The 15266-nt window shown below is 40.3% G+C and overlaps 1 protein-coding gene across 1 annotated transcript in view; it reads left to right on the forward strand.

Moving 5' to 3' along the window:
- cdk18 (cyclin dependent kinase 18) overlaps positions 1-14383 on the forward strand; it is a 40414-nt gene extending 26031 nt beyond the window's left edge. Inside the window, exons 4-16 of the mRNA XM_026344570.1 lie at positions 1652-1783; positions 2074-2130; positions 3264-3378; positions 4064-4158; positions 4262-4324; positions 4546-4669; positions 5706-5826; positions 7538-7635; positions 7747-7852; positions 8176-8218; positions 8324-8414; positions 9528-9605; positions 10185-14383. Of these exons, the coding sequence (XP_026200355.1) occupies positions 1652-1783; positions 2074-2130; positions 3264-3378; positions 4064-4158; positions 4262-4324; positions 4546-4669; positions 5706-5826; positions 7538-7635; positions 7747-7852; positions 8176-8218; positions 8324-8414; positions 9528-9605; positions 10185-10219 (1158 nt within the window). The 3' untranslated portion in view covers positions 10220-14383. The remainder of the gene's footprint in view (positions 1-1651; positions 1784-2073; positions 2131-3263; positions 3379-4063; positions 4159-4261; positions 4325-4545; positions 4670-5705; positions 5827-7537; positions 7636-7746; positions 7853-8175; positions 8219-8323; positions 8415-9527; positions 9606-10184) is intronic.
- The last annotated feature ends 883 nt before the right edge of the window (positions 14384-15266 follow it).

Below are 15266 nucleotides of genomic sequence, written 5' to 3' on the forward strand. Positions count from 1 at the left end.
ATGTGTCGTTCTCACCTTCAGCCTTACAAGAGGACCAGTCAGTCAAAACAATATAAAGCACTTGTGATGGCAGATAGAGCAAAAAGTCTGATCGGGCTACTCAGTTCCCAGATCGTCATCATATTTGCAGTTGAGGCAATTAACAGTGTAGAGCAAATTACTAATTTAACATGCAAAAAACATAATTCAAATCCATTCATACTCTCTGCTTGCTGTAGGATACTCTCACTCACACTTCTATTTATACTGCAATATGGGATGCGTACGCAGATAAACTCACTAAAAAACAAGAAGGCAGCTCTATACAGTAAGGTGAAGAAGAAGAAGAAGAAGAAGAACGACCAACAGTTTGACTGTACAATATAAAAAATTAAATACACACATATCAGTGATGTGGAAATAACCGAGACCTACGATGCATAAAACAAGCGTCTAGTTTGCCTGATTAGGATGTGCACAGTGTGTGCGCTGGCATTGTGCAGTTTGCGAAATGCACCTCTGCTTTACTGGCAGTTACATAAAAAAATCCAATAATAGCATTTTGTTGTTCTTATTAATTAGAGCAGCATGTGATGTTAAACATGAGAGTATCACTATCTTGCTGACTTATATCATATACCTTCTTTATGGCTTGTATCTGCAGCTACAGTAAGAAGGATAATGATAATGAAATGAAATCTGAAATCTGCACATTGGTGCATTAAGGAAACAACTCAACTACCACAATCAACTCAGTTTTTATTTAAGAAGTTCATAGACTGATTTGTCTGACTCTGTGGCTCACATGTTTTGGTGGGGTCCTCCCTGGTGATTAAAAGATGTAGCCTTAAAGGCATGTTACGCAACATAAACCAGGGAAAGAGATCTATTGAAGTTGCCATTGATGGTTTTTCATTTATTTACAAAGCCTTCCTGACTGATTTATTCATGATTAATTCAGTTATAGGCTGGATAATCAAGAGTAGCTGCCACTCAAAGCTCATTTGTTTCCTCTGTGCCCTGCAGTGTCTCCACAGGCCACATACTGAAAGCAAAACAGGGCAGCAGCAACTGTGTCTACAGAAGATGTGTTCAGGCACACGAGTGTGGCTCATATGTTTTTGGCAGCAGTCAGTCACCCTCTACATAACATTTGTAGTTTTGCAGGTTACTCTTCTAACAGGAGTGAGAAATGTAGGCGGCTGTGTTCATTAAAGCAAAAGAAGGTCTGTTCTGTCAGACACCTGTGAGATGGATGAATGAAAAACATGGCTGAAAAAAACTAAATGCCTGCTTTTAAATTGTCTCCTTTTATGCTTTCAGCAGTTCAGCTTTTCGTATTCGATGGAGCATTTTTCTAAATAATTTATCATCAAGTTATTATGAAATGATACCCCTTTAACAAATGATGCCTAATTACATTAATGTAACATTAGTAGTCAGATTAGTAGTAGTAGTAAAACATAATAAGCCACTAGTTGAGGGAAACTGGGTTAATTTCTGAAAATGGTTTCATTTAGTGTATTGATGATAATGAAAAGTCAGCTTGCAGCCATGATTTTGATTATGTTTGTGCCAAAGATTTCTAGTCTAAAACAGTGACTAAACTCCACTGCACCTGTGGGGAAACAGTGGTATGTCATAAACCTTGGTGTTCGTTGATCTCTTGCAGGATGTCAGTAAGCGCATGTCTCTGCCTATGGACATCCGTCTGCCTCCAGAGTTTCTCAAAAAACTGCAACTGGAGAGTGAAAACGCCCCACTGTGCAAGCCTCCCAGTCGCATGTCTCGACGGGCGTCGCTGGTAGGTGCTCTATCCTACTGTATACTGTATTAGCTACTGTATAATACTGGATGTTAGAATCCATATATAAAACTAACTGCTCTGTTCGGCTCCCATAGCTGCCATCCAGTGTATTTACTAGATTCGTCTTGGACCTGGAGTGTGTCAGCTACTGTTTCTCCATTTAATCCCTGCATAATTTACTTTTTATTTTTTATTAATTAATGTTTACAAGTATGATCATTTTACTGTTCTAGTTGGACAAGAGAATCAGAAACATATGACAGATTTCTTCTTCTATTTCCCTTTAGTCTGACATTGGCTTTGGGAAGCTGGAGACATACGTGAAGCTCGGCAAACTGGGCGAGGTACATTACTAAGGACTTCATACACGTTTACAGGCAGCTGTCACACAGTCCAGCGAGGGATTCGTTTCCATCTACTACACCCACTGCTGCAGCCTCTGAGCAATAACTTGAGGCTAGAGTGAACTTTATTGAACAAGAGTAAAATAAGTCTCTGGTGTTGTCTGTGTAGTCGTTATTAGACTTATTAGACTTTCTGTGAGTCTCAGGAGGGATCAGAGCCTTTAGCAACAGGTACAGAACATCTATAGTGGATTTGTTTATGTGTATCACCACAGTATACCCATGGGGTTCATGATCCTTCTTCTCAAATCTACATTCACACTGTGTTCAGATGTGTTGCACTGAAGATGGCACGAGACCACTGATGCATGTGAAACCCACACCATTAATCTGAAAATCGTTTGTTGCCTTAAGGTGGAAGGAACGATGTGTGGCAGAAGCGTTCTGCATTAGGTCAGTCACAAGGCTCGGCAGCCGATAACATCAGTGGGGGATCGACAAGAGCTGCTATTATGGCCAGTGCTTCATGAAGCCATAGTTTGGTTTATATGCAGTGGAACAGTGATTTCAGTGTGGCCATTACAAAAGTATCTATTGTACTGCTTTTGCGTAATGTCTGCAACAAATCTTCAGCCAGAAATAGCTGGTCTACACTTGAAACACAAATCCAGCATATACTGTATGAAAGGTAATCATGACTGAGCAAGACAAGTTCTAACGGTCAGCACTTTAAACCCCAATAATCAGATCCTGAGAAAATAAATATGCATTTAATTAATGGATTAAATCAAAGCCTGTCTGAGATGCTCGCATTACTTTGAAGTAATACTTTGATGCTGCTGGTGGGTGATAGCGGTTAAAACTTGTAGCCTCTTTCAGTCAGCTGCAATTAATTATCTGTTGAGCTTTATGCTTATGTGCTACTGTAGAGATAATGACTAGAAAGTAAACAGGCGGCGACAGTAAACACATTCCAATCAAATTACCTTCGTTACTCTGTTCCTATTAATAGTGAAAAGGCATATCTGCTGATGTATGAGTTTGTAGAAAGCAGTGTTATCAGAATGTCATGTTTGTGTGTGTGTGTGTGTGTGTGTGTGTGTGTGTGTGTGTGTGTGTGTGTGTGTGTGTAGGGGACATATGCCACAGTATTCAAAGGGCGAAGCAAATTAACAGAGAACCTAGTGGCACTGAAGGAGATTCGGCTGGAACACGAAGAGGGAGCACCGTGTACTGCTATCAGAGAAGGTACACACAGCAACAGACACACACACACACACACACACACACACACACACACACACACACACATCTAGGTGACATTCTCATAGCACACGCACTCTTCACTTAAGATTGAGGGCAAAGAGTGCTGCCCTCCGGTGGAGAGGAATTCTACTTCAAGGCCAATCGTTACCAATATGAAGTGAGTATTAAAAAAATAATATATGGCTATTATGAATTGACCTCTTATATAACATATTGTTTGAATTGACAGAGAAGGGCGTGTACATCGCATGGATAAAAGCACATGTTCAGACAGTTTCTGCTGGAAGGCGTTCACAGTGTTGGATGTTCACAGGAACAGTGACAGAGCCACTTTTGTCAAGAACAGAGAGGGAAAAAGAGCTCTGAAGTTCAGACTGGTTTATTTCTCACCTCACCACAGCTGGCCAGTCAGGGCGTGAAGTGTGTGTGAATACTGGATTGTCAGTTCTGTGCGGTGACAGACATGTTCAGACACAGAGCTCCTTTTCGGATGTCACAAGAATGTGGCTATTTGAGCATTCGACAAGCAGCAATACATGATGGAACATGCTGCCTACATAAACCTCCTTCTGTCTTCAAAATTAAACTCAGAGACACGCCATGCTTTGTGAATGATACATTTTAATTGGACATAACAGCGCAACTCAACGTCCCTTTGTCCTCCCAGTGTCTCTGCTGAAGAACCTGAAACACGCCAACATCGTCACGCTGCACGACATCATCCACACCGACCGCTGCCTCACTCTAGTGTTCGAGTATCTAGTGAGTACATGTAGCATGCAGGCATTCAGAAGGTACTGACCCCAGTTGGAATCTGGATAAGTTCAAGTGTGTGTATGAACACTACAGCTGTTTTGTCTTCCAGGACAGTGATCTTAAACAGTACTTGGACAACTGCGGCAATCTCATGAGCATGCATAATGTCAAGGTGAGTCAAACACCTAAAAAAAAGACTCATTAGCAGATGCATCAAATACAAAGAACACTGCTGACCGCATACCCAAGACAGACAGGGTTAAAACATCCACAATCACCCGTATAAGCTACAAATTTGATTCAAATGCAGTTCATCATTTATTCTGTGTTTCTTTCAGTGAATTATTAATCGATTACATATATTCTATATAATTCCTGGTCACTTTCCCACAGATCTTCATGTTTCAGCTGCTGCGTGGTCTGTCTTACTGTCACAAGAGGAAAATCCTTCACAGAGACCTAAAGCCTCAGAACTTGCTCATCAACGACAAGGGCGAGCTGAAACTGGCCGACTTCGGTAGGAAAACTGCACGCGGATAGTTTGAGGACATCCAAACATGCAAATGTGGCAGTGCTGATGGCAACTCAAACGCTTGGGAATTAGATAGCATCCTTTCTGCCTTTCCAATTATATTTTACTGCCACTCAGAGATCTCCTGTCTTGATTACTTTAGCACCTTTACTTTGTGTATCCTAGCAACTGTGTCCCTCTCTCAGAGTTTTCTCAATTTTGTGCTGGAAGTTGGTGCTGTCGATAAACCCACCAACATACCCCGACTATATTTCAGTCCAGAAATAAGACTGCTCAACTACAGCATTCACGCATTTCATTCCTGGGTGACACTGATCTGTCGGGCACTTTATGACAACACAGTGGGCCCCTGGGTACAGAGATACAGAGATATAAAAGGGCCCCCACTCCTTCCTCAGAAGAGCAGGAGCATCTGATTGAAAGAGACGTTTTGTCTCTTTGTTGTTGTCTGTTGTGTGTCTTTGATTTCTGTCAGTGAGAAACCAGATTTCCATACTTGGGGGGTGGGGGCTAAATAACTAGCTAGATTTCTCTCTGGAGAGTTCAGACTTGTCTGCCATGTTAATGCATAGCCAGGTTTCTAATCTTCTTTTTCTAATTTGCTTGCTTCTCTTTCACTCCAATCACTTTCTGCTCCCACACACACAATGAAAAAGGAAAAACTAGAATTCCTACCTTATTCTAATCGGCATACCCATGAGTCTCATTGAGCATTTGTAAGATATAAAAATTCCTTTCGGGCATTTGAGACATCACAGTGTGTAAGATTTATTGACATCTAGTAAGTCTGAAGAATGCAACCACTTCAAAATCGTCACCAGTATCCTCCACTCCTGCCTTTCCAAGTGTAAGAGATCCTTCGGTGTTTAAATGCTAAATTCTCTTTTTAAAGTCAGTGTCCGTTCTGGGCTACCATAGAAATATGGTGCAGACCTGGAAGCGCATTCCTATTCCCGTGTGCAGATATAAGAATTCTACTGTTGCTGGCATGTTATAAATCCTTAAACCTTGTTTTGAACAGGTCTGGCGAGGGCCAAATCTGTCCCCACTAAGACCTACTCCAATGAAGTGGTAACTCTGTGGTATCGCCCCCCTGACGTGCTGCTGGGCTCCACAGAATACTCTACGCCAATCGACATGTGGTGAGTAGTACATGGATATTTGATCATCAGTAGTCTGTTAGTACGTGTCCCAGCTGTAATACATGGAAGATCATAATGAAGTAAACACTATTGGGTCATTTATTACCTTAGAAGTATAAGCGAGGCTTGAAACCTAATAAGAAATAACAAGTATCGCATTTACATACACTCTTACTTTGACTTAAGACTGCAGAGCCCTACACTGCAAAGTTTGTAAAAGTACACTTTAAAATGTACTTTTACAAATGTACTTTTATTTTGAGCATATTAATCCACCAGATGGAAAAAAATCATTATCAACAATGTGAAGTGGGGAAATGAAGACTGGGTGGGTGCAAACTAACACAGTAACACAAGAAACATTTCTTTGTCAAAGCAAATAATGATTTAGTTTGAAGTTTTTTGCTTCTCTCCATCTGCCTGATGTAGTTTCTTCCCTATTTATTAGTCCCTAAGTGAACTGGCTACCATCTCATAACTTTTCTCCAGTAACAGATTTCATGTGACTGAATGTCCAACTGAGACGAGATGGTTTAAAAAAGACCCCCACCCCCCCCCCCCTTCAAAAAATGTGTTCTGCTTACCATTACTTCACTTGGATGTTCGGACTTTACTGTGCACAATCTTTCATGTGCACAGTTTGACAGCAGAAGGCTGTTTTCACATCCATCTGCTGAAGGAGGAGAGTTTCTCTGTGCTGAAACAGTGTGATATCACAGTTTAATTGCGGAAACCTGCAGCTGTATTTGAACTGGAAAGTTGAAATTTCCCAGTTGTCAGTTTGAAATTTTAACTGGAACACTCTCTGAAGTCTTCAGACTCAGAAAGTCGGACCAGCCTTACTGCTCACTGCACATCCACAGTGTGAATACTGTAGTAACATACTGTTTAATAGCAGTTCTAGCTTATCTGTGTCCAAATACATTGTACATACAGGACACACACTATTGTGCATTGTTCCAAAGTGATATTGCTAATATTACAATATAATATATTGCTAATAACAACTGTAGATTCTTCAACGTGGGAGAAGCAGCACACATCATTTTCCTCTGTGGGAAAAATGAGATAACAATACAATAGGCATTGTTATATTATTAATATTATTAATACAAATGACTAATGAGTAATCAGTGAGAAGGTGAATTTGTTCTAGTATTTCTAAACACATTTTCTTTACAGTTCAAAACATTTGACGTGATTCCCCGGATCCCCGAAACACTTGTTCCACCCTTGGTACTGAGTTACCCAGTGATTTTGTAAATTAGGTAGATATCTGAGCTCGAAGATCGTCCAGGATTTCCATGAATCATGCATATCTATTAAAATCCCCCAGGTTATTAGCAGAAATATGAGTCACTAGTCACACAATGGCGCGTAATTCATCTGCATTCACTTTCTGTGTGTTTTTGCTCATTAGCAGTTTGTCATGGTGAGAAAACCCGCACAGCTCCAGTAAATCACTGAGGATTAAATGTGGCTGTCTAGCAACACGACAGACTGTTATGAGCTCACCTAACTAGAAATCCATCATGAGACCACAGGGCGCCTCTTCGTCACACCGTCCTGGATGGAACAAAAGGCTGCACTGTGCCCACTCACGCCAACCATGTTTGCACATCACCACGGCTCTTTGAAGTGTCTGTTTGTTGTACAGGGTACAGAGTTTCAAAATGTTGAAGAAATCTTCATCTCCTCCTTTTTCTTCCAGGGGCGTGGGCTGCATCCTGTATGAGATGGCAACAGGTCGTCCCATGTTTCCTGGTGCCACTGTAAAGGAAGAGCTACATCTAATTTTCAGGCTTCTTGGTAAGAAAACTGCTTAATATGTTACAGGCCAGATTCAAATCTATTAATACTGTATATGTTGGGAGAACTACAGTGATAGAGCACGTCCTTCCCCTGTGCTTTGTCTTTCAGGCACTCCAACAGAAGACACTTGGCCTGGTATCAGCAGCAATGAGGAGTTTAGGTCCTACCTCTTTCCTCAATACAGACCTCAAGCTCTCATCAACCATGTGCCCAGGTAACACCTGTTCTTACGTTATGCTGCCTATCTGGTTAATTATCTGCAGTAAAAAGAAAAAACAAAAAAAAAAAAGGACATAAAATTGTTGAATTAGAGGCTTTTTAGTTAAAAACCAAAAGTAATGGAGTAATGGCATTACTTCAGTCAAAACCTAGGCCCATAGGTATTTGTACAATGACACAGTTTATTATCAGTTTAACATACGTGTGCTCAAAAACCTAATAACTGTAAATGAATCATTACTTTGCTTTGATTATCAGTAATACTGTAGCACGTAACATTTCCCTGAATATTGAACGTTTCACCTTCATCTTCATCAGGTTGGACACAGAGGGGATTGACCTTCTGTCTGCTCTGTTGCTGGTATGAGACAGCTGCTCGATGACCTTCACACACCTGGATATGCGACAGAATTACACAGCGATTCCAGACACAGTCTAACGAGAGGCTTTTCTGTTCTGATTGCAGTACGACACCAGAAGCAGAATCTCCTCTGAAGCGGCTCTACGGCACCCTTACTTCCTGAGTCTGGGGGATAACATACACAATTTGGCAGACAGTAAGACAGACACACAGACATGTCTCACTATACAAGTGAGCGCACACTCATTGATATAATGTATTCCGTAGCCCCGTACTGTTGCGTAAGCCATGTTAATCTACTCTGTACTGATTTTTAATGTATCACCACACTAAACATTACCCTAACCCCAACCTAACCCTTCTCATTGTGAGAACCGGATAAAATGTCCTCACTTTTTCAAGAGGTCCTCAGTTCAATGGTTAAAAATGAACACACACACACACACACACACACACACACACACACACACACACACACACACACAATCTGACCAAACTGTAAGAAGCTGTCATGTCTATGTGAGGTCCACAATGTCCACAGCGCTGCTGCTGCTGCTGCTGCTGCCGCTGTCGCTGTCGCTCTGCTAAATCTTCCTCAGCACTGGCCTTTCTAAAGAACATTGTTGAGAACAGTGTTTTCTGAGTCAGGTTGCCCAGTTCTCACCAAAAACTACACAGTGCTAGCTCAGGAAAAAAGGTCACAGAACACAATTTAAAAACGCTCTGGTTGTAACGGGAACAGCTCAGTTCAGCACTTCTATGTATGTTTATTTGCATTATTTGTTTTTTTTTTATTATTTTCCACCATATTTCATTAAAGATGTCTGTCTTAGTTTAAATGTATAATACTAGTATTTTAGTAATATACTGTAGATCCCATATTCAATATGTTCAGTAAATGTTCAGTAAACAGTTTAAGATGCTGTAGTTGAGGATAACACCACCTTCCACACAGGCTGCATTCACTTTGTTATGAAGTAGCAGTGAAGCTTTCAGTGTCACGAACATAATTAAATATATTAACAAAAGGTGTAGCAGCTTGTTTAGGCCACGGCTGCACTCTAGCAATACTTAATGCTGTTTAATGGCACAGAAAAAAAAAGTAGGCACACACGTTATAGAATTATAAAACGTGACCTACACATTTCAAATATGGACTTGTTAAACTAAATCATAGTAGACAGTACACACACAGTCCTTTACATTTACATTTAGTCATTTGGCAGACGCTTCCCAAACCAACTTGTGAGGTACAAGGTTTTATATGTCTCCTTTTTTTCTTGTCCTTGTCCACTCTCCTTTATTTTAGCCGGCTCAGTGTTTTCACTCAGAGAGGTGCAGCTGCAGAAAGACCCAGGCCACCGCAGCTCAGTGTTTCAGCCTTTAGGTGAGTTACCTACAACACAACCTCACATAACAACCTGACTTCATTACAACTTTATTTGCTCTATTCACCATGGTAACAACTTATTTCCTCACATAGTGAGCAGCTACAGTATAAAAGTAATGTACATGGAATATGTTCTGTAATCCTGTGCACATGTTGTGTGGATGCACATTATCTGTTTAGTTTTAGATCACGTACAGGTGGATTCAATTGATCTATAAGGATAACTCTGGCATAGAAACTCTTAAAACTGGAAGTTTCCTGAAGTGTCTTGAATGAAACTGGAGTAAATACAACTTTGTTTTGCTCCTGACCACAACAGCTGAAATGTGTCTGCATATGTAATTAGTGAAACTCTGCAGGAAGCCAGCGGGCTGAGTTTGACACAAATAACAACACAGAAGTCTCAAAGAAACTAAGAAGAAAATGGAAACGAAAAAGGAGTTATCTAGTTTTTACTTTTAATGGGTAAAAGTCTTAGGGGAAAGTGTGGGTCACTGCATGTGTTTAAACTTTAGCTTCTTAAGAAAGAAGAATCACATCTCTAAAATAATGCTACGTCAATTGTTCTGTCCTCAGGTCGAGGAAAGAACCGCAGACAGAGCATCTTCTAGAGGATGCTCAGAGGTGGAACAGATCCACACAGAGAAGAGGAGCTGTCGTTTCAGTCCACAGCACAAAGACCAACACAGCTCAGCACATTCACACAGCTGCAGGCTCACACTAATGCACGTGCATCCACTCATTTTCACGGCAGCTGACCGTGGAGATACACAGGGTTTCTACACTGACTGCTTACTCATTGCTCCTAAACGTACCGCACTTCAAATGACTCAGTTGAGATACACACTCCCTTCCTGCTCCCACACACACACACACACACACACACACACACACACACACACACACACACACACACACACACACACACACACACATTCATATTTCCTCACATTTTGCACAATCTGTGACACTGAACATGTAACTATGCCCTTGTTGCACCATAGACACTAGCGATTTAAGTATCCTGCCAACACACACATACACACACTTATATTTCCCAACCCCCCCCCAAAAAACAGGCCCATGAATAAACTGCTCTGCTCTGTTTGACTTATACAGTACACAAGCTTATAGCACTTCCACTGAGAGCACACCCAGTGCTTTAATAATCTAAGGTAGCTACCACCGTACCGTAGCTATGTCTGAGTACTTCTGGGACAAAGCACTGAAGGGTTGTCTTTTGGATGGAGGTCACACCGGTTTAGTATCATTTATCAGAGATCAGTTTCAGTTTCAAGTTTTGCATAATGTTTCATTTATCTCTCAACCAAAACACCAAAATGTAGCTTAAACATCCAATCTTTGATTTCGTTATATCATCTAATAGTGCCTCCAAATCCCCAAAAGTGGCATTCTGATTTGTAGGTACCGTAGATACTGGGGTCGTCAGTTTGCCCAGGAATCATAATCTATTTGTTCAGTTTACTGCTGAGCTGCTCTGTATGTTACTTTTATTTCCTACTATGAAAGTTTTTTTCTTTATTTGTACTGTGCTCTTTGAATAGTCACATTTAAACATTAAATTGAATTTAATGTTTAATTAATACTGGAATTTGCAGAGTCCCTCCATTCACCCACTGTCACAAAAAAACAGTAATAGCTAAAGCCCTGGAGGCTAATAGGCACTTGTCAATAAACTCAGGCCTGAAAGACTTAAAGTTCGTACATAATCAGCTGACATGTTGAAATAGTAGCAACAAACAGTTCATTTTCCGTAGCTCTGCTCACATTTAACCACCTACCATGAAACTTGACTTTGTTGTGAATAGAAAACTTTAATGGATTCATGTCGACACACTTGCCTTGCCACAGCACCTCTCATGTTTCAACTCACTGTTGGGTATGGTTCCATACAGTGTTACTGACTCTCACTCCCGTTTCGGAAGTTGCCTTAGTAAACTGTGCATGATCTTTGAGCTCGTGAAGAATCTATATTTGTTCTAGTGTAACCAATGTGTTTAGAAGCTTTGTCTATAACTAACTCTCTGAGTGTACTGTATGTATTTCTTGGTCTCTTATTTGCACAAACCAGAAGTGTCCTCTGAAGCCTGCTCCCTTCCCTGTGTGTCTTGCTTACATGGTTGCAAAGTTGAACCCTGTATTGTACCAAAACCCCTCAACCCTAGACCAGTAAAGTGGGAGAAGTTGTCCTACGTACAAGTGCTTTCTCATAGCACTTCACTCTCAGTAGGAGTCACTAATACCCCTCATGTTTTGCACAGCTCTGTTGGACCTATTGCCAGGGAGCAGCTTTAGACAGTAGCTTTAGGTTTTACAATAGTCAGTGTATAAAATACATACTGTAAATGTACAGTCTTCTGACAGATACGAAGGTACGAATACGTTTCTAATCTTCCTTTGTGTTCTGTACAGTTCCTTTGTGACCCTTTGGTTATGGTTATGCTTCTACTATAAATGATGAAATGATCTACAGACAGAAGTGCGATGACTAAACTAAACTCTTCCTGAATCTGCCCTGACTCCCTCTCCATCCTACCCTTCATTGTCCAGCAGAAAAGGGCATGCTTAGGGCACAGATACCAATGTAAGCCAACTTTAAGGGGTGGGAGCCACATTAATGACCTGCGGTGTGTGTGAGTGTGTGTGTATGTGATTAATCTGTTAAATTAATAGTGCAATATGAAAAAGACACTCAAAGTCTGTGGAAAAAAATAGTGGCTTCCTATCACCATCATTCTTCCAGGTCAGCAGGCGTTTAGTTGAGGAGTTGCATGTGAAGATTTATTCGTTTACTTGTTTCTTGAGATTTACTTTTACGTTGACCAAACATGTTTTAAAATGTTCAATATCCTTTTTATATAATCAGAATTCCAATCTCGTCATAGGATATCCAGAAATGCTAAGTCAACAGCAACTGGACAAAGACAATTTGTCTTTCATTTAAAAGGTTTCCTGACTTGTGGGGAGTCCAGGATCAAGCATTCTTCAAATGAACTAGATTCTCAGTCGTCCTGGTGAGGTTATCTGGAAGTTGAGTCATGGCAACTGGACTTCCTTGTTGTTGGGTCAAAACCACCCTTAAGGATAAATCCAAGTTCGTTAACAACTTCTTCATACTGAAGAAGCTAGAGTAGTGTTTTGGTTTAATAAAATAGTTCATAGTCCAGTTGCCATGACTCAAATGTCCGTACCAACCATCTAATCAGAACTATCTTTGTCTTAAGGGCCACCAAAGTTAACAATTACAGCCGGCCATCTACACTATGTCTCTAATTAGATTCTCTGGATTGAAATCCAGGTGAAATACCTACAGTCACAGATACAGGATGAATGCGATAAGGCGACTGTGGAGAGGCATCTCCTGCACTCTAAAGGATAATGGACATTAACTAGTCAAGATGCCATCCTGATGTGCTTTCACAGAGGTATTCACACACTGACTCATGTGACTAACAACCCTGACTAGTTGCCTAAGTGAGTGTTGGATAATAAACAGTTATGTATTATTATAATATTAGTTTGAACGGCACTTGAGAATGTGTTAAACAGCCAGCTATCATAGAGAGAAGGAAGATCCAATAATCATTATGGCAAATTTAACAGATGGTTTCAGACTCTCTCTCCCTGAAGGAGGACAGACAGGCTCTAAAACAGTGGTGGGCTGTACTGGGAAGCTTCCAGCTATGAATGCTCTCAACCGTGTGATCGTGATCAGGGTGATCCTGAAAAGGAGAGGAGCCTTCTCAACGAACCATCTCTAGATAAATAAAGGCACGAAAGAAAAACTGTAGATGTGTGAATAGTGTTTCATGTGAAAAGCGACAGCGTTCTGCCCCTTCTCACCATCTCACCTCTGTGCAGGTGACCAGTCAGTGCACAAAGTAGGTGTGAATGTTTCCCTGTGTGCTGTCAAAGTCTAGAAGTCATACAAACCGCACCCCCATTTCTCACGGCTGTCTTTTTAAAGACCATAAAAAAAAGGCCATAAAACACCACGAGACAATAAAGCAGGAAGGAAGGACAATGGCGTCACAGCTACTGTAAAGGCTGCATGACAACTGTCATGCCCTTTCGTGACCTGTGTAAAAGAGTCGGTACACAGATGATGGGCTGTGCTGAGGAGCTTAGTGACTCTCACATGACCGGCATGTTGCCAAATGATCTCCAGATGAACATAGCAGCTCTCAGTGTGGGAACAATCCTGAAGAGATTCAAATCCTGGACTCCCAACCAGTCAGTCTTTGATTCAGCAGTAAGTGAAGCTGATAGAAGAGTAATGCTGTGACCATAAAAACCTCTGTTCACCCGTCAATGAACATCAAGTCAAGGTAATGAGAGCGAGAGGAGAGAAATTCAGGGCAAACGTGCAGGGAATTCAGAGGGATGTATAACTGTGGATGTTCCATTTCCAAAACCTGCCCCTTCCTTTCCTCAGTGGCAGAAGTATTACTGTGTGTTTAGTTGTGGTAAATGAAGCTATTTTATATACCGTAATGAAAAAGTAATAATATATATATATATATATGTATTTTAACAGATGTTTCATCTTTCCCAGTGAGTTTTATGCCGTTAATTAAACAATAGAGCACTGTATTTAAAATACAATTTAAAAAAAGACAACAAAAAAAAAAACCTGCACATGATGTCTAAATGTTTTATAAAAGATGAGTTTAGATTTTGTATAAGATGTGATATTTTGTGTGACTTGTCTACACTGTTCTAAAATGAGAAATTGAATGTACTATGACTGCCAAAAGGCATAAAATTCATTGAATGATTCATTCAATAAATCAATTCTGGAACACATTCACATTTTCAGTGTTTTTTTTTACCTTACAAAGGTCAATAAGCCGTGATGAGTGGATTCATCTTGAAGAATTGAATAAAAAGGCAACAGAGCAATAACACTGATGAACAGAAGGTGGTGCTGCTGTTACAGATATATTCAATTAATGATCAGTCAATTATCACAGTTACCCACTGTAACTGAATCTGTAATATATTACAAAGTTACTTTATGCTCGTTTCAGTGTACAGGACCAACGGTGTGTTAATACTTATTAAAACATGGGTTTTAATAAAGGTACAGTCAATATGTGACACATTCAGTTTACAGTGGGTAATAAATATGAGTCTATTTATTTCCCATAAACTTTCCATTACACTGACACTAAGATAACTTTTTTAACACTATCTGTTTTCGACTATCTGGCCTCATCAGTTGTTATGAGCTATCTGTAATACCTGTGTCTATCTGGTGTGTCTATACTGTAATCATGACATCACATAGAAATAACTTGTTCTTATTGATAAGAACATTTTATAGTTATAACTCCAAAAATTATCGAGTATATACTGATTCCTGTGGGGTCATTTTCATTTGAAATTGTACTTAATACTTTTCTTACAGAACCAAAACAGATGAGGTGATGAAGGGTTTAGCAGAAAAATCTTTTGAATTGTCTTCTGTCAATATCCAAGAGGTAAGCTGGTGTGTTCAACGGGGCAGTGAGTCCACTCTGGGTGTCAGCTGAGGTTTTCTGGATCTACAGCATGAAATGTATTTTATTCTGAGACACACTACAAAGTGTGAGTGTCTCTTCTGTCTGTCCCTGGTGTCTTTGAGCGACCTCTGCT

The sequence above is a fragment of the Anabas testudineus genome, chromosome 5 (assembly GCF_900324465.2).
Source record: "Anabas testudineus chromosome 5, fAnaTes1.2, whole genome shotgun sequence".
In the NCBI taxonomy this organism is placed as follows: Eukaryota; Metazoa; Chordata; class Actinopteri; order Anabantiformes; family Anabantidae; genus Anabas; species Anabas testudineus.